At 40.4% G+C, this 24,556-nt stretch overlaps 1 protein-coding gene across 4 annotated transcripts in view; it reads left to right on the top strand.

Moving 5' to 3' along the window:
- Pla2g4a (phospholipase A2 group IVA) overlaps nucleotides 1–24,556 on the top strand; it is a 272,464-nt gene that overhangs the window by 161,118 nt on the left and 86,790 nt on the right. For 2 of the 4 annotated variants that reach the window (XM_052737131.1, XM_052737130.1), the window contains one exon: nucleotides 14,907–14,988. In XM_052737131.1, coding sequence (XP_052593091.1) covers nucleotides 14,907–14,988 — 82 coding nt within the window. Of the gene's footprint in view, nucleotides 1–14,663; nucleotides 14,800–14,906; nucleotides 15,000–24,556 lie in introns of those variants that run through there. The other 2 variants (XM_052737132.1, XM_052737133.1) reach the window with 2 other exon arrangements.

Here is a 24,556-nt window from a genome sequence, read left to right as displayed (position 1 = left end):
ATTGTAAAGATATTTGTAAATTTTATTTTTTAATTAGTTTTTGTAGTGGTTCATATGAGAATGACCCTTATAAGCTCAAATGTTTGAATGCTTGGTCCTTAGTTAGTGTAACTGTTTAGGAAGGATCTGGAGGTGTGGCATTGTTGGAGGAGGTGTGTCACTGGGGGGATGAAGGTGGAGGTTTCAAAAGCTCAAACCAGGCCCAGAGTCTTTCTCTCTGCCTGCTGCCTGTGGATCAGGTTGTAAATTCTCAGCACATGCGTGCCTACCACCATGCTTCCTGACTTGAGGATAATGAACTAATTCTCTGAAACTGTAAGCAAACCTCATAGGGATTATATGAGTTGCCTTGGTCATAGTGTCTCTTTAGAGCAATAGAACAAAAACAAAAGCAATTTTTGTCTTTATATGGAAACAAAATTGATTATTGTTCATCCAGAGACCTCACTGAATTTCTATTAATCCTTTGGACAATCTTTTAGATTTCTAGCTTAACCATTTCTGTGATTGGTAAATACTGCTAGTTTTCCTTCTTGTATTTTGATCACTGAGTATTAAATATTCTATTGTTTGAAAACCATATACCTTAGCCCCTAAGTTTTGAGATGTCATATTTTAATGTAATATTTTTAATTTTCACTGTGATTTATGCTTTGATACAAAGGGCATGTAGATATGTCCTTCTTAATTTTCAAACATTTGATAATTCTATAGCTATTTTTGTACATCAAGTGTTTAGAATATACTCTATAAGATTTTTCTTTTTTGAGACAGAGTTTCTCTGTGTGGCCCTAGCTGTCTTAGAACTTGCTCTGTAGACCAGAGATCTGTCTGTCTCTGCCTCCCGATACGCCATAAAAATTTTAAACAAGTTTATATGTGATTATCAGCTAGCATATTATCTATTTTGATAAATAATACACATGTAAAATATGTTTCATATCCAAATTTTGCTTTATGAAATTTTGAGTTGTGTTTTTTGGCACATATAACTTTGAATTTATATATATTGTATATATAAATATAATATAAAAATATATATTCTGATTGATTTGGTATTATATTATTAGTAAGTCCTTTTTATCTATGATAATAATTTTGTTTTAAATTTTATTTCATCTTTTATTAATATAACTCTTGTTTCTTTGTTTAACATAGTCTGTATTTTTTCTTATATTTAAAGCATTTATCTTTTAAAAAGCAAATAATCAAGGTTTTTGTGCAAAAATGCTTGTAGAGTAATCTTTATTTTCTGAAACAATATTTTATTTTTCTTCATGGTTCTGTATATTAAAACAATGCTAGTTTTTTTGGTGTGGAATTACTTTCTACACAAGTAAGCTGCTTTTAAACCTTTAAAAAAGAAATTTATTGTTTTTAATGATGTGTATGTAAACTTCAGTGCAGGCGCCCATAGGGGTAAGGAGAATCAGAACTCCCATGAGCTGGCATTACAGGCAGTTGCGAGCTGCCAGCGTGGGTCTAGGGATTGAACTCTGGTCATCTACAAGAAACTTGCATACTCTTAACTACCGAGCCATTGTTCCAGCCCACAAAGTGTCTTATATCTTAAGTACGGGTTAGTTTTTATTTCTCACTCCATCACCCTCAGAGAGATAGGTGTTTTTATATAACTCTCAGATAATGGAATCACACTGGTCGTTCTCAAACTTTCTCATAGAGTCTGGCCTCTGGAACAGACAAGGAAGAAGAAGGGCAAGCAGGGCTCTGTGTCCTTACACTCGTTACTAGGTACAGTTTGCAGCTCAAGTGTTTGCACGTCTGACTCCTTCTACCTCTAAACACACACATTGCCATTCACTGGATACTGCAGTGTAGGAATCCCTGTCAACAGCACTGGGGACGCAAAGGCAAACCTAGCATATGTTAGCTTCTCCCCTCCCTCCTTCTAAATAGACCTCTCCTACTTTCCTATGTGTATTTTATTAAATTCTGACTCCACACATGAGACTAGAAATACGACATTTGTCTTTGTGAATTGTAGAGATCTTTCATTTTCTTTTTCTTATTTATTTATTTGTGTGAGATGAGGTCTTGCTAATTAATGTAGCCTTGGCAGGCCTGGAATCTACTATATAGACTAGGCTGGCTTTGAACTCACAGAGATTTGCTTGCCTCTGCCTCTGGAGTGCAGGCCTTAAATGCATGTGCATAGCTCTTTTAAGTGAAGAACTATGAATTCACAGTTTTTTTACATTTTCTTGGTGCTGTGTGTATTTCATGACAACTCTGAGTGCATATGTGTAGATGAAAACATGCCTCCTTCGGGTTTTCACAGGAAATTATTTTTCTATTAATTAATTTGGGGTCAGGGTCTTGCTATGCAACTGAGGCTGTCTCAAAGCTCACTGTGTATCTGAAGCTAACCTTGAAAAGACACTCATCCTTTTGTCTTTGTGCTGAGATTATAGGGGTGTTCCACAATACTAGAAAGATCTTTTAAAAGTATATCACTGAACTCTTTCAATATAGAGCATCAGTAGCTTAAAAGAGAAGAAGGAATGAGGCCAGATATCCTGTAATGAGCAGTTGGTGCCAAACAAGCCAAAAGTCTAGTTGCCCTAGGACCCAGGATAATGCTTTTAAAACCACACCTCTGTGTTGGAGAATACTGCGGGCTGATGGAGTGTTAGCAGCCACCAAGCTCTCTTGCTTTTAGTGGTACTGGCTTATAAGATGGCAGTAGAGCAAAGAGAGATAAATGTGCAATAGAACTACCTTCCCATTAGCCTAGAGTTATTTTAAGGTGCTTTTCAATATTGAAGATATTCATGCCTTTAGAATTTCTTTTAGCCTTTTTTTATTGTTTTGTTACAATAGAAACATTAACTTCATAAGGAGAGATCAAGAATAAAGCATTTATGAAACTCTGTAAAGCTGTGTTACTTTGCCTGTGTAAAACACCCGATTGGTCTAATAAAGAGCTGAAAGCCCGCCAATAGCTAGGCAGGAGAGAGAAATAGGTGGGGCTGGCAGGCAGAGAAGAAAAAAGAGAAACAGCAAGGATCAAGAAAAAGAGGGGAGGATACCAGAAGCCAGCCAGCCAGCCAGCCACAGTTAGTAAGAAGGGAAGAAAGAATATAGAATAAAGAAAGGTAAAAAGCCCAGAGGCAAAACGTTAAAGAGAAGCGTTAAAGATAATTTAAGTTAGAAAAGCTACTAAGGCTGGGCAGTCATGAGTGAGACTAAGTCTCTTTGTATTTATTTGGGAGCGGGGTGGCAGGCTCCTGAAGAGTCGAAAACAAAACAAAACCAAAAACCAACAAAACCAACTACAGGGGACTGTTATGAGTTCAAGGCTAGCTTGGACTACATACTGAGATCCAGGACAGCCTGGGCCACAGTATGAGTCTCTGTGTCAAAAAGCAAAACAAAACCAATTTTATGAAAGTTTCCATCTTTTTACTCAGAAAATTAATCATACCCTTGTAGTTTTTTTCTACCACATATTAGCAACAGACAGCCACTGCCCACATCCACAGAAATGAAGGCTAGCCTTTCATTAGAGACAGTCAACCATACGGATATACTAGCATGACCTATTATGAGGAAAGGACCTTTAAAAATGATGCTGCAGGATGTCTGGAATGCGGGCAGGTATTTTTCCAGATCATTACAGTAATAGGAAAACAAAACCCCTACTAGTACCGAGTATGAAATCCAAGATTTAGTATTCTGTTGGTAGTGTTGGTATTCCCAGTTACGTGCTCAGGAGCACTGGGCTCTGCCTCATCTGGAATGCAGGGTATAAATAGTATCCTTCGTGGTGTCTGCCTCACAGAGTTCTCATAAATAATACATTACTGTGTGCACAACGTGATTTCTTTTAAAATGTTTTTTTTTAAAAAAAAAAACCAGCAGGATATTTCTGGGACTCCAGGATCCTGCTACTGGCAAATAGATATGAAAGTGACTAAATTGTACTTACCAAAGCATGGAGCTGTACCCAAATATTATGGTAATTAAGGCAAATAGCTTAATTTTGAACACAAATACAATCTAGAAAAGTCTGGAATAAAAGACTAGTGTATTGGGCTTCTTCAGCAGGGCTTCATAGGAATTATTGACTACCTAACTACAATACTGAGGATCAGTCCACATGGTTGCAAAGCCTGAGAAGCCATATCACTTGCTTTTTCAAGATGGAGACACAGTAGATGTGGAGGTATAATAATTCAGTGCTATTATAAAGGCCCGTCTTAATTTCAGTTCCTGTTGCTGTGATAAACTACTGGAACAAAAGCAAGTTAAAGGAGAAAAGCCTTGTTTGGTTCATAATTCTGGGTTAACAGTCCGTGATGGTGGGAAATAAACATGGAGGAAACTGAAGCAGCTAGACCTATCCATAGTCAAGAGCAGAGAGAATAAATAAATATATGCATGTTTGTGCTCGCTGAATTTTTTCCACTTGTACACAGTTCGGGATCCTGTGCCTAGGAGTAGTATAAGGAAGTGGTACCACCCACAGTAGGCAGGTCTTCCCATTCAATTAACATAATCCCCACAGACACATCCACTGGTCAACCTGATCTAGACCGTCCCTCACTGAGACTCTCCTCCCAATGATTCTAGTGTGTCAGGTTGACAATTAAGGTTAGTCATCACAAGGCTTGAGAATGAGGGGGAGCTGCTGGTGTTAATCCCAGCCTAAGAAGTCATCTTATATGAGATGATGAGACTTCTCAGCTCAAGTAGTACGACTAGAAAAAGAAGGCAGCTTCTATGTTCTGTTCAAGTTCCGTCAATGGACTGGGTGATGGATGTCCTTCCACAGTGATGAGGGTGGTCTACTTTATGGAATCCACCAATTCAAATTAGAAATCATGTTAAATTGACTGCCACACGGTCCATTCAAGTTGATGATTCTTCCCGTGTGCCCATGTCTGCTCACAAGCCTCTTTTTAGCAGCAAAGTGCAGAAATTACAACTACTATTCATATTTCTGCTTTTATACTGTAGAACATACTTCAGAAATCCATAGATTACAAAGAGTTAAATTTTATTTTTTAATTTTGTTTTTAATTATGTGAGTGTCTGTGTGGGTATGTGCATGTGAATTCAGGTATCCAAGATGGCCAGAGCTGTCAGATCACCTGGAGCTGGAGTTAAAGATGGTTGTGAGCCACCTGATGTCAGTGCTGGGGACCAAACTCTGGTTCTCTGCAAGAGCAGAATGCCTTCTGAACCACTGAGCCATCTGTCTAGGCTGAGGCTATCGACTTTAATCTTTTCCTTCTCAGATTTCTCTTTGGTTCTTTGTAAAATCTCATCCAGTTTTATGAGTTTCATTCCATGTGGTTGTATTCCTATGGACCTCCACTTTTTGAGATTTCTTTCTTTTTTTTTGGTTTTGTTTTGTTTTTTGAGACAGGGTTTCTCTGTGTAGCTTTGCGCCTTTCCTGGAACTCACTTGGTAGCCCAGGCTGGCCTCAAACTCACAGAGATCCGCCTGGCTCTGCCTCCCGAGTGCTGGGATTAAAGGCGTGTGCCACCACCACCCGGCGAGATTTCTTTTTAAAGGAGTCATATAGTGTGGCTATTAAATGGATGGGCCCATCTTTGGTTTTTTGTCTGGGTGTCGTACCTCTTCATGCCACTAATCACTTCAAAATTTGTGCTGATCATCCTGAAGAAGTCGAAGTGTAGAGTTATTCCTTGAGGACAGAACTTGGTCTGACTCTTTCAGAGCTGTTGTGTGACAGTTCCCTCCTAAATTGAAACATTTCAACCTTCAGGGATGCTCCTTAAACTGGGAAGGTAAACAACTCAAAATAGCTTCAGAAAGTCCCCGAAACTGACCAGATTCCTTAGGCCCCTCCATGCCAAAGTAAGCAATAAAAGCTGCAAAGAAGACTGTGAGACCAGACTATCTGCCTGGAAGAAGCAGAAACCAGCCCAGTTGCCTGAAAGAGGCCAACTGAGGCACCTAGGAAGGACACTGACCAGATTCACTATGCCCCTCCCTGCCAGAATAAGCGATAAAAGCTGCAAAGGCTCTCAGATAAGCTAACCTGCCAAGAAGACTCTGAACCCAGCTGAGCTGCCTGGAAGGCGGTTTACGACTAGAGTCACTTGGAGAGGCCATTCTCCACAACCTGTTTGAGCTGCCTGCAGAGTGCTCCCGGTTCCCAGCTTTTGTTAGTTGTCACCCTTGCTGGGGTGAGCTTTGGCGATGTGGCAGTCTTTGAGTCATTTCTGCTTCTGTAACTTCTGCCCCTCACTCTTATTCCTGTAAGTAACCCCAGTAAAACTCATTGATTCACCAAGTTGATCTGTGGCGGCATCTGTACTTAGGTCGGTCATAGTCTCCCTGTCTGGGGTGAGTAAACAAGTGTGTTGCATCTTCCCGGGAAAAGTTTGGTCCCACAACAGATGCCTAGAGAAACTGACAGTCTGGGACACACTTAGTCCCTGTTCCAGGGTGCTTGCTTTCTGGATGACTGGGATTGTGTTAAAATGGGCTGCTAGTACCCAGGAAGGCTTTATATGTTATCCCTACAGCACAAATTGTGTAGTTTCTTTCTATTTTGTGTTTTGTGAAACAGCCTCCTGTAGCCTGGGCTGGCTTCAGATTTACTGTGTAGCTGTGACAAATGTTAAATTCACAATCTTTCTGTTCCTGTCTTTCAAGTGCTGCATTTTTTTTTAAACTGGGTTTTTCTCCTTCAATTATCACAGTCATTGTTCATATTAGTCAACTGGGCATGGTATTTCCAAACATCCAGACAGCATGCCTTGCTCATATCTGTTGACTCCTCTCCTACCATCCTCCTCACAGGCCCTTCCCCGTCCCCAGTTATCCATTGTATTTTTAGTGTCACCATGTACGGGAGAATGTGTGCTACCTTTGGAGAGAGACCATGCTGACCCTTCGTGTACAGAGAGGGAAAGGATAGTGCAGTCCCTGCATTAGTTACTTGTCATAGTGAAACCACATATCAGGAAGTGAAACTGAAAATAACCAAGAAAGGTGAGGGTAATATCAGGGCGGAGGTACGATCCTTTTTTTTTTTAAACAGCTCTGAAATCATTTGGAGTCGCTAGTTGCCGATCAAAGATCACTATCTCTCTGCTCAGTCATGAGATTCTGTCCACCCTCACCGTGCCAGCAGCCTTTGCTAGTCTTAATGTACTAGCACCCTTCAGTTTAGGTTTTGGTTAAAGTTAAAAAGTGGCGTCTAAGTAGAGAAAAGCACTATTTACCTATAGAATCTACCTTCTTTTCCATCTGATTAGTTTTAGGATAGTTGCTTTAGATCTTTTAATAGTAGACATTTAACTTTAGCCAAGCCATCACACTGGCTTGATCTAAGTTGGTTGTCTTTTTCATTGTTAATCGTCTTAGTTACCAGCGTCAACATAATTGTACAGAATCAACTGAGTACACTATCTTTTTTTTTTTCTATTGTTTGGTAAATTTTAATTCACTATGGTAAAGATTAAGGATGAGGACAGATACTCAAAGTAAGGTAATTCTAGACCTGCAGGCAAGGCTTAATCTCGGTGACTAAGTCAGAAGATGGAGCTTTGATTTGACATCTCAATAGAACCGCAGCATCTTTTTCTGCCAGCTGCCGCCTAGCACTGTCCTGAGTCACTGGTTTCTCTTGGAGAACGTTAGCTGTGAAGTCAGTGTCATTTCCTTTGGCGGCATCCCCAAGCCATAAGCAGCTGTCTATCATCCGAGTCAGAACCCAGCCCAGACGAAGTGTGGGGCTGGAGAGATGGTTCAGTGGGTAAGATCACTTGCTGCTCTTCCAGAGGACCTGAGTTTGGTTCCCAGAATTCAGGCAGGGCAGCTCATAACCACCCATAACTCCAGTTTCAGCGGATCTAATGCCCTCTTATGGCATCTCTGAGTACCTCCATACACATGGTATATACTCACACATACACAAAATATAAAATAAATAATTTAAGATACTAAAGCCTAACAATTTATAGCAATACATATATACAGAGATATTTATCTATATACATATATACTTACTATACACACACACACACACACACACACACACACACACACACACACTTTTTTTTTTTTGACACAGGGTTTCTTTGTGTAGCTTTGGAACCTGTCCTGGAACCAGCTCTGTTGACCAGGCTGGCCTCGAACTCAGAGAGATCCATCTGCCTCTGCCTCCTGAGTACTGGGATTAAAGGCATGTGCCACTACCACCCAGCACAATACATATTATTTTTATAAGGTCTACCATTTATAATGATGCCTCATTGTTGTCAACAGTAGGGATCTTGGGAAGACTGAGAATCGGCATCTAATAGAATAGCTAGAATGTAACGCACACTCAACAAGTCCTTGTGATGATAACATATTTTTTCTGTGCTTTAAGAAACATTTGATGTGTGTATACTTGCAACTACTTAAAAGTTAAACTGCAGATAGATAAAAGTATTGCTCATAGGTTTCATATTATAGGGAATTTTAGACATTGAATAGTCATATGCTATTACATGTTCAAAGGCACAGATAAGCATAGATCATTGGCAGGTAAGCAAGTTTACATGTAAGAATTCAATGTGTGTGATCTCTCTTTGCGCCCCCCCCCCCCCCCCCCCCCCCCCCCCCCCCCGTCTCTCTTTCTTTCTGACATAGGATCCCACGAAGACTAGCCTATCTAAAACTCACTTTGTAGCTAGGGCTAGTCTTGAATTCCTTATTTTCCTGTCTCCATCTCTTGTGTGCTAGGCATACATCTATAACAATTACTTTTGAGGTCTCTTAGATAGAAAAATTTGATGCCCTAAGTTGGACTTTCCAAGACAAGTTTCATTTTACTTCAAGCCTAGGCATATATGTCTTGGTTCATTTTTCATTTCAGTGCAGATGTCCAGTTGTTATAGCTCCATTTGAGGAAAGGACAAAATCTCTTGCGTTGGTCCACTTTGCTCTTCCATAAGTACTGGACTGTCTTGGTTACAGCAGCACAGGGAACCATGAAGTCGGGTTGATTTAGTTTAGTTCACCTTCAGTATTTTAGTAACCTTTAATATTGTATGTGCTATTCTGGATTTTTTTGCCTATACATAAACAATTTTGAATCAATTATTCTTGAAAACTAACTTTACATGATTCAAGGAATGTGTTGAATCTATAAATTCAGGGTGTTATTTTTGTATGCATTTCTGTTTTGCTTTGATTTTCAGAGAAAAGGTCTCACTATGTAGCCCAAACTGGCCTTTAACTTGCTGCCTCTGTCCATGAAGTGCTGGAGCTGTACATGTGTACCACCGTGCCTAGCACCTCTAAGACGAATTGCTAAATAGTCTTACTAATAAAAAACATGGAGCCAAATATTGGGGTACAAATTGATAGACCAGGAAAACAGAAAGAAGCCAGCCACGTTCTTACTACTTGGAAATCCTCAGCCAAAGAGAGACCTGCTTCCTGTATGCCCACGCCTATATGCCTTTCTGTTCTGCCATCTCACTTCCTCTCTCCGCCCAGCTACATCACTTCCTCCTTCTGCCCAGCTCTGTCACTTTCTGTCTGTCTGTACAGATCTCTAGACCTCCATGGTTAGTGCTGGGATTAAAGGCATGTGCCACCATGCCTGGCTCTGTTCCCAGTGTGGTCTTGAACTTACAGAGATCCCAGATGGATCTCTGCCTCCTGCATGCTAGGATTAAAGGCATGTGCTACCATTCCCTGACTTCTATGTTTAATATAGTGGCTGGCTTTTTTTCTTCTGATCTTCAGATAAGGTTTATTGAGGTGCACAAATAAAATATCACCACATTTCCCCTTTTTTGTCTAAAATAAAAAGTTATAACTAATATAAGAAAAACTATATGTAATAAGTACAATAACAATATACCATCTATATGGACAATAAATACATAACAATGTCTAGTCCATTTGCATTTGATAAATTCAGTGAAAATATTCCATTATCTGTCCTATTTTTGTGAAGCCAAAAGATTGTATCTAATTTACCTTCTGTCCTAATTTGCATTACCAACTGAAAGCTACTTTTTGATGTCTTTCAAATGTATACACTTTATATCTCTAAGTGAGTTTCTTTTCTGAATTTCTTAACAAGGAAAACTATAACTATCTAATCTTCAACTCCCTCTGAGACCCAAGAAGGAAATATATTACCTAGTTAAACAGGATGTGCAAACAAACAACTTCCAAAAAATGTGAGTTATGGCAAAAACATCCAGCTTCCTGGACAGTTACTCGAGGTTTCTCTGCAACATTGGGGCATCCTTTTTGGCCTACAGGCTTAGCATGTCTGACAGAGGCACGGTGGTATGCATGAAGTGCTGGAGCTGTGCATGCGTACCACCGTGCCTAGTGCCTCTAATTATGTTATCGGGACATAGTTTAAAGATAATTTTATATTTTATTTAAGTTACTTTAGGTCATCCTCAGTGGGTTTCTTATGGACTTGCCATCCTCATCAACATTATCTTTTCTTCTCATTCATTCTTCTTCCTCACTGTTCATCCTCTCCACCTTCCTCACCTCTGGCTAGTTCTCTTTTAGCCCCAGATATCCCCTGCTCAGCGTTCATGTCACATGTGTCCCATTACCCCTACCTTCCTCCCCTTTCCTTAATCCCCCTTCCCTGTCTTGTGATCTTTTGTCTGAATTTATGACTTAACCACACAGGGAGATGAAAGCAAATATCTATGTATACATCTACATTTTACATATACATAAAATTTTATATGTAGCCTTAATTACGCATAAGAGAAAAAATATTTTTCCTGTTAAGTCTGGCTTATTGTATGTGACATAATGGCTTCCTTGTTTCTGAAATGCCCTGGCTAAAGATTTCTTGATTTTATGCTGTTATGTTTCATTTATTTATTATTGTTTTTGAGACTGGGTCTTACTATGTAGTCCTAGCTGGCCTGGAACTCGCTGTATTGACCAGGTTTGCTTTGAACTCCCAGAAATCTCCCTGCCTCAGCCCCCCGAATGTTGAGATTAGAGATGAACAATACCACACCTGGCTTGGTCTGTTCAAAGAATGACGTTTGGGGGTCACTGCTTCCCCTATTCATTTTGTATTTTCAGCTTTCCTGATATCTGCTCTTATTTTACTATTTTCTCCTTATTTTGTGTTTTAACTTGTTCTTTTTTGTGTGTTTCCTAAGATGGAGGCTCAGCTTATTCATTTTGAATTTTTCTTCTTCCTTCTGGTCAAAGAATTGGATAATATAAATTTCTCTCTGAGCATTGTTTTCATTGTATTTCACAAATTTCCTAAGTTGTATCCTCATTTCCTTTATTAATTCCAGATATTTGTGACTTTCCTTTCTTGTATTAATTCCTTGACTCACCTATTTGTGGGCTCACAAAGTTGGTTATCTCTGTGTGTTTAGGGGACTATAAATCTTTCTGTTCTTAATTTTTCATTTATTTAATTCCTTGTATTATGAAAACATTATTTTGTTTCTGTATTTTTTTTTTTTTAAAGATTTATTTATTTACTATGTATAAAGTCTTCTGCCTGCAGGCCAGAAGAGGGCACCAGATCTCATTACAGATGGTTGTGAGCCACCATGTGGTTGCTGGGAATTGAACTCAGGACCTGTGGAAGAACAGTCAGTGCTCTTAACCCCTGAGCCATCTCTCCAGCCCCTTGTTTCTGTATTTTAAATAAGTGTGCTTATTGTTCACTACATGGTTTATTTTGGTGAATGTGCCATGTGAGGTTGAGAAGACTATATGTCCTGATGGTAGATGACATCATCTCTAGATGTTTATTGTATCCAGTTAACTGATTGAGCTCTGAGGTAATTACATGTTTACCACTGTTGTGTTTGCTGCATCTATCTATTACTGGTAGAGGGCTGTTACAGTCTCCAGCTGCAATAACAGATCTCTCTATTTCTTCTTATTGATATATGTTACATTTTGCCTCATGTATTCATGTTGTATTATTTGACACATATATATTAAGGATTATTGTATCATTTTAAACAATAATTTTTTAATTCCTGATTATTTTTATTGCTTTAATGTTTGGTCTATCTGAAATTAATGTAGCAAACCAGTTTTATTTTGCATAATATCTGCCTGGCATGCCTTTCACCATTTCTTTACATTTAGAGTGGGCTTATTCCATACAGCTAAAGCCGTCTCGTTTTAACATATACTAGAGAAATGACAACCTCTTTAACAAATGTTGCTGGGAAAACAGAATGTCCGCACGATAAAAAGGAAAACAAAATCCATATTTGTCACCCTGCACAAAGAAATAATTAAAAGTGGGTCACAGACCCTAATATTAAGACCTGGAACTTTAACTTAGTTAACAGTGCGAAGACACCTCCCATTATAGACATGAGCAATGACGTTCTCAAAAGAACTCCAGCAGCTCAGGAAAGACCCTAGGAACTGACCTAGTGCAGAAAGTGCTTGCTGTGCAAGCATGTGGATCTGAGTTTGGATCCTAGCATTCATATTAGCTGGGCTCCAGAGGCACACATCTGTAACTCTGCTACGTGGTGGTGGTGGAGACGTGATGGAGACTGGTGGAGCCTGAGGGCTCACCAGCCAGCCTTTCTAGCCAAATGAATAGCTCCAGGTCCACAGAAACCCTGTCTTAAAAAATTAAGGTGGAGAGGGGTAGGGGAAAATACCATATACTGGCCTTTGTCTTCTACCATGTACATGTATGGGTAAATGCACTCACATACAGATATGCACGCACGCACACACTGCATGCACACGCATGCACACACATGCACGTGCACACACACACACACACACACACACACACACACACACACACAAGAAATAGAAATGGTTACTAAATACTGAAAAATGTGTTCAACATCCTTAGCTATAATAGCAATAGCCACAATCCTGGCGTGCATGTGAACAGAGAGGAGCCCTGATTCACTACTGGAATGTAAGCAGGTGTAGCTGATGTGGAAGTCAGTGTGGAGACTCCACGGAATATTGAAACTAGCCCTACCATATGACCCAGCTCTATCATGCCTGGATATATATCTTAAAGACTCTAAATCCTACTACAGAGATATTACACATACATATTTATTGCTGTACTCTTTAGAACAGCTAGGAAATGGAGGCAACCGAGATCTCTACCAGCAAATGAATGGCAAAATAAAATGTGTTGCATATACATAAAAACGTTTTATTTGGGCTTAAAAATGAAATAATGACCATTGCTGGAAAATACGTGAAACTGAAAATAATTATGTTATAAGAAATGATCCAGACTGATAAAGACAAGCACCACATGTCTCTCATATCTGAAATCTAGGCTTAAGTTTATGTATGTGTGCGTGCGTGCGTGCGTGCGTGCGTACGTGCGTGCGTGCGTGCGTGCGTGTGTGTGTGTGTGTGTGTGTGTGTATGTGTATGTGTTGGAGTAGAAGGAAAATTATTGGAGGAGACGAAGAGCTCATGACAGAAGTGGAAAAGAGAGGGTAATAGTATGTATTTGACATGAGAACAGACAGGAGGATGTTGGTATGGAAAGGAAGGGGGCCAGGCTGAGGTTCATGGAGCAGAGAGAGAGCTGTGGGAGAGGAGAATGAACAGACTATAATAACAGGTATGTATAAGAATGCCATGATGAAACACATTACTTTGTGAGTTTAGTTAAATTAATTAAATGATTTGATCCCTAGCACTGCCTAAAATGAGCTGGTGGAGGTCCATAGGCCTGTAATCATAGCTACTCCAGAGACAGAAGCTGGAGGACCAGGACTCAAGTTCACTATCAGTCTGAGATGGCTGGAGACGCACCTGGGCTACATGAGACCAGTTAATCCGCATGAAGTCTGTTCTGTTTATATTTTATGCCCATTGCCTTTAAATTATTACTGCTTCATAGTACTGACTTTATCTCTGCTTTTTTAAAAAATTAGTTTTCAAAAGAGATTCATTTGGTTTATATGTTCGAATGACTTGCCTGCATGCCTGTGTGTGCACCAGAGGCATACATGTTGCCCTCAGAGGTGAAGATACCAGCTCTCCCCCACACCTGGAGTTACAGGCAGTTGTAACTGCCATTTGGGTGTTAGTAATTGCAACAGGGACTTTTGACTGCCAAGGCATCCCTCCAGCCCTCAGCTGCTTTTTAAACAGAACTAGCCAAGCAGGTGTATTAAAATTAACTACAGTGGACTCCCATAAGCTTGAAACAAACAAACAAAAAAACACATGAGCTTTAAATATTTTGCTGTTTTTTTTTTTTCAGTTGCTCTTAAAACTATATAAATTCCTACTTCCCTGTTTGTTTTAGTGGGTAAGGTTGTTTGCTATCTGGTTTCCATTTAGGTGAGGTGTGTAATCACCCGCCTCCCTGTTAATTTTATTACGTGCATGCAGACTTTCAGGCTATTAGAAACAACGCTGTTGAGCATAGCTTAAAGCAAATGCATTTGAGTCAATATATAACTGCTTTAGGTCCCAAGTATTTTGACAACGGTCTCAGGAATGTCATGTAGAAAAAAAACTTTTGGGCTGATTTTGAGCGGCTGCAAGAGAGGCAAACCAGTCTGAGTGATGTAAGCTTCTTGCTCTGGGTTTACCTCTCTAAGCCACACTTCCTAGTCAGAGTACAAAGCCCAATTGTGCGCCAGATGCCTGCAGTCCTGATTTACATTTCCCCCCCGCCAAGTAGCAAAGACATTCTCATTCTCACCCTCAAGCTGTAGTGACTAGTGACAGCGTAAGGCAAGAGCTAAACTCCTCAATGATTCTGTGGTGGGAGAGAAGAGAGAGTTGAGAGAGGAACAACCTACTGTCACAAGATGTTTCTGGTATGTGTGGACTGGTTTTCATATTTTTAATCTGTCTCAGTGAAACAATGAGATGCCATCGGGGAGGGGATGCTTATTTTTTACCTTTCTTATCATTTTATTTCTAGGTAGAACACCAGTATTCCCATAAATTCACGGTTGTGGTTCTAAGTGCCACCAAAGTAACCAAGGGGACCTTTGGTGATATGCGTGAGTACTCGGTTGGTTGTGCGGTTGGCGATGGGGATCATGGCTCAGGAGGTGGGGGGCTTGCTGTTCAGTTGCTTGATTCCTTGACAAGCCAGGAGTGTCCCCTCTTTCACTGGGGTTATCTGTGAATGATATCAGTTCGAACCGCTCTGCTGCTGTTCGCCATCTGTCAGAATAGCCCTTCACTTTGTCTTTAGCCGAGAGCAACTGCAGTCAGACAGCATGACAATCCCGTGACATAGCTCTGTGGAATTCAAAATTCTATTTCATCCTATGTGGGAAGAGTGCTGAGTCAGGACTTCAAACAGACTGCCTCTGTGAGGTATTGTGCTTACGGGATTAAAAAGTGCAGTGCGCAGGATTCTTCTGCCTCGGAGTGTGTTTATTATGTATGGGATAGCTATAGAAACTGGTGCAGGACAGCAGCCTGAGGATCATGTTGTATTAACTTGTTGGCTGTCTCCTTCTCTGTGCTCAACAAACAGCACTTTTCCTTATTCTCCTGAGAAGTCCAAAGCTCACGGGTGTGGAGTGCAAAGAAACATATAGAAATATGATGCTAGTGGATTTAAGTGTTTTAAGTATTGCCATAGTCTGGGAATATGTGGCTGAACCCTCAGAAGTGTTGGAGAAAGATCAAAAGTAAAATTTAAAACGGCGGGATACACGGGTAGCATCCTGCTGCTTGTTAGAGAAACACGTTTTGTTTTTCCCCTGCTCTCCTACTGCTCTCAGCAGAAGACTTCTGACACCAGGTGTGTGGGGATTTTCGCCACCAGCCAGTAGGTGATTGAATCGGAAATAGAAATCAGCAGTGTGTCCTCCAACTCAATTCAGTGGGACATGGTCTACCTGAAGCTAATTTTAGATCACACAGGTTGAGGACTGAGTTTCCAAGACTTCTTTCCTCTCCCCACTCACAAGCAAGTTGCAAGCCACAGTTTTTTAAAGGCAGGCTTCTAACCAACTTGTTAATGAGTAGACCTCCCTTAGCCCTCTTCCAGCATTCAATTCATTTACCCTGATAGTGGCTCACAGAGCTCAAGGATATACTTACCTTTACCGCTTTATTATGGAGACATCTGTAAGACTCTTAAATGAAGAGATACAGCCAGACATGGTGATGTCGCCTTTAATCCCAGCTCTCGAGAGGCAGAGGCAGGAGGATCTCTGTGAGTTCAAAGCCATTCTGGTCTACATTTTGAGTTCTAGGACATCCAGGTCTATGCAGGGAGAGTATCTGAGAGAGAGAGAGAGAGAGAGAGAGAGAGAGAGAGAGAGAGAGAGAGACAGACAGACAGACAGACAGACAGACAGAGACAGACACACAAAGAGAAACAGAGATACAGAGAGACACAGAGACAGAGAGAGACACAGAGAGACAGAGACAGAGAGAGAGAGAGACAGAGAGACACAGAGACAGAGAGAGACACAGAGAGACAGAGACAGAGAGAGACACAGAGACAGAGAGAGACATAGAGAGACAGAGACAGGGAGAGACACACAGAGAAACAGAGACAGAGAGATGGAGATACTCCACAGATCCAGGCATATGGAAGAGGGGAGAGGGTGCAGAGTTTCCCTGGCTTCTCTAGGCATCATCCTCTAGGAACTCCTCTAGTTCAGTAGTCTGATGGCTTTTCTGGGCCTGTCCTTTGGGATTTTGTAGAGATGCCATCATATCTTCTGCTGATAGAACTAGAACCTGGAAAGACCTGCCTCCTTAAGAGTTCTTCTTGACCTACCTGGACATCATTGTCCCTCCAGGGTATGAGGCAAGTCTCTTCTGCAATCAGCTGGGTCTTATGAGATAGTGTTGCACTAGACTGGCTGGCCAAAGAATTTCATGATGGCCAAAGGGAAGAGTAGAGTTTCTGTGATCTGCCTCAAGGGTGGGAGACTCAAGTTTCTATGGCTTGTCTTGGAGAAGGGGTCATAGTATAGTAGCCACGGAGGAGAACAGTGTGTGCTTGATCAGAGCACATCTGTAGAGTGACACTGTATGGTGGTGAAGGGGAGGAGTCTCGGGCAGAAGGAATGTTGGGTGGAGATTGGCTAGAATAGGTCCCACATGGCTCGTGAATGGAAACAAAGGTACAAACTAGATGGGCATGCAAGGCTAGGACAGCAAGCTCTAGGAAGACAGGGCCTGGGAGGGAGATTATTGTCTACATAGCATTGAAGTGGCTAGTCACAGGACTGAGTTCTCACTCAAAATGTTCTGACAACAATACATTAGATATTTGAAAATAGTTGACTAGTTTGGAGAAGAATGAGGAAATGGTTTTGTTTTTGTTTTTAAAGAATAGGAAGGACTTGAGCGCTTACTTGACATATTGATGGTAAAGCCAAGAGAGAGGGGGACGTTAAATACTAAGAAAGGATGTGAGGTCTGAGCCCCGGCCACCAGTGACTGCGGGAGAACCAGGAGGTTGGTGGATGTTAGGATCAAGGAGAATGAGGCTAGAATCTAATGGCTTTAGTAGAGCTGAGCATAACAATGGCAGTTTCCTTAAAACTAGTCAGAGTCACTGGTATAGATGGTTGAACATTACGCTTTTGTCTGCCCTGCCTAATGCCCCTTATGAGTGTTGCCCTTTTGCACTTCTTTGTCTCTTTGTCATTTTCAGTGAAGAGAGAGCATACAGCAGGTATAAGGGCAGTGCCAACACGTACTGTTTCTGATATTAGTAATCATGCCCTGGAGAGACCGGCAGCTCACTTGCTCTTGGCTGACCCAGAACCCTTCGTCAAAAAGGCCTGGGAGTGGAGCAGGTCAACTGGTAGATGAAAAGGCCTTTCTTCCTTCTATTAAACACTGTGCCAGTAACTTGCCAGCCATGCAAACAATCAGCCTGATTTGACTCTTACAAACATAGCTGTTCTCCCTTAGACAAAGCAGCAACAGTCCTCTTGTATCAGTGCTGATTGGATTGTGTAAACAATGGGTGTGGCCATGCTTAGGATGCAGCTCAGACTCACTGTGTGTATGTGTATGTCAGAGTATAGCTGTGTGGACTCTGATAGTCTAGACTAATAGTACAGATGCTGACGGTATGGATGCTGATAGTCTCCCCTGGTGTGGTATGGATTCTGTTGGAAGCTGAGATGACTGTTTATTGTGTTTAGTCAAGGAACTAGACTCGTGAGAATAATGCTGTGTTGATTTCTGTGCCTACAGTGACTGTGACATAGGTTAGACCATTGGGCTCCAGATGTGCCACTTTTAAAGGTAAAGGGCACATGGGAGGAACAGCCACTGGGTATCAGTGAAAGGTCAGAGTTAAGGTTCCATGATTAAGTGGTTTTTCCAGTGTTCCTAAGACATGGAAGACCCAGACAGCAGAAATCCCTCTATTCCATTTGTTTTAGTTTAGATATACAAGTGTTTTGTCTATGAGTATGTATGTGTCTGTAGAGGTTAGAAGAGGGAACTGGAGTCGCAGATGGTTGTGAGTCACCATGTAGGTGCTGGGAATCCAACTTGCAAAAGTAGCAAGCACTCTGAATTGCTGAGGAACTCTCCAGCCCAACCATATTCCAATTTTATGCTACCTGCCTTTATTTAAAAGGTTAATTTCCATCAAGCTCTGCATGTTGGCAAAGAATGACGGCTAGCATTTTTACTGTATGGTATTTTTTTGAGGGGTGAGGTGGTGTTGCCAGCTTCTAGTATCAGTTAATGATGCTACGGAAGTAGGAATACACAGGGAGAGGGCACAGATGGACCTTCAACACACAAAACGAAACAACGTCATGGCAAGTTTGCCTGAAAAAGGAAGGCAGTAGACAGGGCCGGGTCTTTTCTTTTGAGAAGCTGTTGGAGGCTGCAGTGAGGAATGATGTAGGATTCTCGTCTGAGGTGATGAACTTGAGCGATCCAAATTACCAAGTAAGCCACATTTGATAAATTTGCTCTCAGTAACTCTTGGGAAACCGACAAATATGGGAAACTATGAAAGTATTTGAAAAACCATAAAACTATTACAAACATCTAAGACCCAGAAAGTCAAGATAGCAGAACCCTCCACCCTGCTCTGTTTTCTAGGGTCTTTATTTAAAAACAAATTTCCATTAAATTCTCCATGTGGGTAAAGAGGAGGGAGAGAATGCAACTCTGTTGCTTTTGTGTGGTGGTCTTTCTCAAGGCGACCACATACCAGGTAGCTGTTTCTGTATCCTAATATACTTTGTTTTAGATAAAATAAAGGTAAGTATGAACTTAGAATTATCTACTGATGAATTATCTCATTCTTTTTTTTTTTTAAGACAAGATTTCTCTGTGTAGCCTTTGCTGCCCTGGAACTCACTCTGTAGACCAGGCTGGCCTCATCCCCACAGAGATTCTCCTGCCTTTGCCTCCTGAGTACTGAGATTAAAGGCATGCACTGCCACCACCACCAGTGAATTATCCAATTCTTAATAGCCCCACCTAGAAATATTCTTCTGCATTGTTTAAGTGTCATAATAAAATCAGAGGCATCCCATCAGCTACCTTTTTAGGGATGAGAGCAAACTGTTGTTTTGAATGAGGTTAATAACGAAGTTGACCTGGAACGCAACATGTAACCAGGCAGACCTTGAACTTGCTATATCCTATATCTGCCTCCTCAGTGTTGGAATAACAGGTATATGCCACCACATCCTACTCCAAACTGACATTTTAGTCATAACCCCTCCAAATTTGGGGCTTTTTGCCTTTGGGTCAGCCAAGAACAAGATAGTTGTCAGTCTCTTCTGGGCATGACTGCTGATGTTAGAAGATTTAAATGTTGATACCACTGTGTATGTTTGTACCTCAGGTCACAGTGCCAACCACATTTGGTATTATTATTATGATCAAGGTTGATAGAAGAGCAGTTTGAAGTTCAAATTTGCACCTGGCTGAAGATCATTGCCACATTTTGATTTCTAAACTGAGTAGTTTGTGTTAAATTGGTAGACACTTACTTTTGAGGTCACAGTCAGTTATTTTGGATGTGACATGTAACAGGCAGCATTCATGCATAGGCTAGGAGCTAAGTGTTGGTGGGTATGATACTCAGTTTGGCTTTGTTCCTTTACTTTGCTAACAGAAGGTATGCATGTGAGCGATGGCCACAGTGACAGTGACGGCAGGATTTCAGTAAGAGTTTTCCCTCTGTCTACACAACCCTGACGGTGAACAAATTTCGTAACCAAGCAAATAGCTGATGGGCAACTGTTGGAATAGCTGCACTTTGAGTCTTGCTCCTTAGTTTTAAAAAATGCCAGGGAATATGTAAGTCATGTGATAATGGAGTCTTAGAGTTTAGATCTAGGTAAAGCCAAGCTTCGTTCTCTGAGAAGATCAGGCATTGAATGTAATGGACTTTGTTCAAGAGATCTTAAAAGTTAGTGTAGATATTTTAATACATAAATATTGTGGATATTTATGGAAGAGTCTTTTTTGTTTGTTTGTTTTTGAGGCAGTCTTACTACGTAGCCCTGACTGGCCTTGAACTCATCACAGGAATATTCCTGCCTCAGCCTCCTGAATGCTGGGATTCCAGGTATGTTACATCATGCCCAACTCGGAAGGCTCGTCTCGGCCTCTTTATTAGACACTGAGCACTTTCCTCTGCAGATTTTATCCCATAAGTATTGGAGCTTCTAAATATACTTACAGGATCGTAGGTAGACCATTGTCTTCATTATTCAGGAGCTGACAGAGCTTTATGAAGACATTTAATAGAACAAAAACACTTTAGGAGAGATATGAACTCACAGTTTTTAAACCAATTTTGCAAGATTATGTTATATAATATCTTAAAAGGGACTCTTTGATGATTTTAATAATTTCAAGCTTTTATTTTTTTCTTAGTGTCTTTACATATGGGAAAACATTATTTCATTCCCAACGAGGTTATGGCAACATTGAGTTCCATAGCTATTGAGTTTTAAGTAGCTATTTCTTTTTGAAGGTTTGGGGTCCCTAAAATATATTTATGGGATCTTAATATACATGTGATCACCAGAAAATCTTATTAACAACACAGATTCTGATTCAGTAGTTTCATCAAAGCAGATGAAGATTTAACATCAAAGTGATGTGGGTATCGAGGATCTGTTGAGCACTTTCAAGAGGTGGGGTCTGGGGGATGTTTCTGTTGATCTTCACTCATCCTGAGATATGCAGCTTCCATACATAGTCTAGAGTGGAGCAAAAGTCCAAGTGCTTTCAGTTTCTACTGGTTTTACTTTTTAAAATAAATATCATAAAGACCTTACTGCCTTCATTTTATTGTCCAATTCACATAATGACTGCCTAATTCTGTGACTCACAACATTATCACCAAGAAGACAGACAGAAACAAACACTAAGGCTTTAATCCTGCATCACAATTACATTCTTCAATTCTGAAGTTTGTTATACCAGAATTGTGATTAAACCACATTACTATCGGTGAAACGAATTATTTCTTTTTATTGTTCCAAAGACTTCAGTGCTTACTCAAAGTAAAGTGATCACATTTCTGTCAGGTCCTATATACATATGAATATTCACAAAAGCACCCCTCCTGCCATATACGAAAGATTCCCCGTGTTTGAATATTCCCTCATCTTAATCTGTGATTATATTTACTAGGTACTTGCTCTTTATGTTTAAGTTTTTAACGACTTTATGAAAATTATTTCATTTACCTGTGCAAGTAGCTTTGGTTGAGACAAGGCAAGTCTTAAGAATGTGTCAACTGTGTCAAGTTTAGATAAATGTTTGCACTCATCGGTTTTTACATATTGTTAGAGCATATAAAGCACAAAATCAAGTTCACTAGCAGAATGCAAGTGTTTTTAAAGATTTGTTTATTTGTATGTATGTGTGTGTGGGTGAGTGAGAATGTGTTTGTGTACTTATGGAGGCTAAAAGCAGGTAGCAGGTGTCCTCCTCTGTTTACTCACGTCTTCTTTTACATCAGGGGCTCTCTTAGAACCCAAGAGCTTGAATTTTCTTGGTGAAGCTGAAAGCCAGTAAGCCCTGGTGATCTTCCTGGCTCTGCTTCTCTTGATGCCTGGATTACAGATATCTTTAGGATACCTGGTTTGTTACATGCCATTAGTCTAAACTTCAGTCCTCAGGATTTTTCAGCAAGTAGAATAGCTGAGCTGTCTCTTTAGTGCCATGAAAGAGTTTTTAAGGGTTTTAGACCAGATGCCTTCATATGGAAATCTATGACATGCTTTGTTTGTCCTAGCTTATGGCCTTGAGAAAAGAGACACACTGCAGCTCCACTGTCTTCAAGGGAGACACACATTTAAGGAGGAATCAGCAACAATTGTGAAGTGTTACTTAAATAATGCAGTGTAAACCAACTATAACATTTCAGAAATAACTATCAAAATTCCTTTAAAAATTGATTTTGGCTACATGTCCATGTGTAAAGTGATTATTAAGCATAAAGTATTTGCAAATACCCAGTCACTTTTTAAAAAAATCATACTGTATTATATATTTTACAGGCCAAGAACAATCATTCTTAACACATTGCTGTGTAGTGGTATGGCTATTTATGTTCATACTCAGGGAAAACAAACACTCACTTCTAAATCACATTAAATTTGACTTTGAGCCTGTTCTGGTCAATTTGACACAATCTAGGGTCATCTGGGAACCCCTGGACAAGTGATTCTGGGTCATATAACAAAGCTGACTGGGCAATCCATTGTGACCAAGCCAGCAAGCAGCACTCCTCTATGGCTTCTGCTTCACTTCCCACCTCTCGGTTCCTGCCGTGACTTCCCTTTGTGATGGGCTGTGAGTATAAAATGAAATAAACTCTTTCTTCCCCAAGGTACTTTTGGTCTTGGTGTTTTATCACAGCAATAAAAAGCAAACTTAAGACCAAGACCTGACTTACTAGATGTGAGGGGAGTCAGAGTGGTCTTCCTCTTTCTAAGAAACTACAAGAGTTCTTTGTATTTACTACTGCCTGTGTCATAAGAGGAAGGCCTGCTACAAGCTTTGGGGGTGATCACCTTTGGCTTCCAATCTTCAGTTACGTGTTTTTATGGATCTTGGCTTTCTGCTTTAGCAAGAAATGAAATGCCCCCAAGGGAAGATTTTGACAGAGTCTGTATAGCAGTAGAAGGAACTTGTGGACACCCAGGGGTAGTGGTGCTGAGTCCAGATTCATGGCAACCCAGCATTCATCTGACCTCCCACAGTGGGTGAGAAGCATAGGTTTCCAACAATTTAGAATTCAAGGAAATTTAAACTCATGTGAATTTCAGGAAAGACTGCTGTCTTTTTTACAGCTCCCCCCACTTAAAAAAAAAACCTGTGTGTATGTGTGTGGATTTGTGTGTGTGTGTGTGTGTGTGTGTGTGTGTGTGTGTGTGTGTACATGATCATTTGTGTTAATGTTTTGTGTGTATGCTATAGCATATGTGTGGAATTATAGATGATCATAAATATCAGTTCGTACCTCTCACCTTGTTTGATAGTCTCTTATGCATTGCTTCAGACCCAGGCTAGCTGATCTTCTCACTGTGGGAATGTTGAGACAACGTTTGGCTTTATGTGTGTTCTGAGGAGCCAGACTTGCAACATCATGATTGCACAAAAAGTTGTTTTTATTTTTTTACCTACTAAGCTATCTCCTTACCTACCTTTTCCAATCCTGTCTCTAAAGCAGCAAACTAAATCCCACCTGTAAAATCACGTAGTTCAAGCTTCTGCAAAAGACTCTAGTTGCTAATAATTCCCTGTGAAAGGGAGCTTAGATTTCAACTTTCCTATTGGTAAATATTGGCATGGGAGAAGAGGCATCAGGTCCGTGTAGACAGATGCAGTTTCTAGTTAGTATTTTGAGAAACTTCAGATAAATTCCTATAAAGAAACATGATCCCCTGGTCTGTATCCATTTTGAGTTCCACATTGATCAACCGTTCTGGAAAAGAGGCAGCTGTATTGATGAATAAGCATGGAATCCATAGGTGGGCTGGAACTAGCCCCATGTCTCTTGACAAGTTATGTGTCCTCTCTACACCTTGCTGCAGTTGGACTTTCCTTTGGGCCACCAGCTTACAAATAACAACACAGAAACTTATTATTAATTATGAAAACTTGACCTTAGATTAGGCTTTTCCCCAACTAGCTCTCATAATTTAAATTAACCTGTTTTTATTAATCTACATTCTGCCACGAGACTTTTACCTCTCTCCCATTCTGTACATCTGGCTTGTTCCAGGTCTTGCTGGTGTCTCTGCATGCCTAGATTCATCTCCTCTTCTTCTCAAGCCCCAGAAATCCCACCTATTCCCTCCTGTCTGGCTATTGGCCATTCAGCTCTTTATTAAAGAAGGCACCTTGGCAAAGACACATCTTCATAGTGTACAAAAAGATTTTCCCACAACACTTTGCTCTCTTCATCATGGAGACATGAGCATTTGAGTTAGCATATGTTAGGTACTTATCCATGTGCTCGATATACTGCCTGTTATTGTTTCCTGTATCTACATAAAAAGACAAAAATACTCTCCAACATCATCAGAACAGAAAAATCCATTTTGAATAGTCCATGTATTAGGTTTCTTTCACTTTTCTTTC

This window comes from Peromyscus californicus, unplaced genomic scaffold, assembly GCF_007827085.1.
Source record: "Peromyscus californicus insignis strain IS unplaced genomic scaffold, ASM782708v3 Scaffold_14__1_contigs__length_90479793_seg_2, whole genome shotgun sequence".
Lineage (NCBI taxonomy): Eukaryota > Metazoa > Chordata > Mammalia > Rodentia > Cricetidae > Peromyscus > Peromyscus californicus.
Note: the sequence above shows the minus strand (reverse complement) of the source record. Positions and strands in the feature narration are given on the sequence as shown.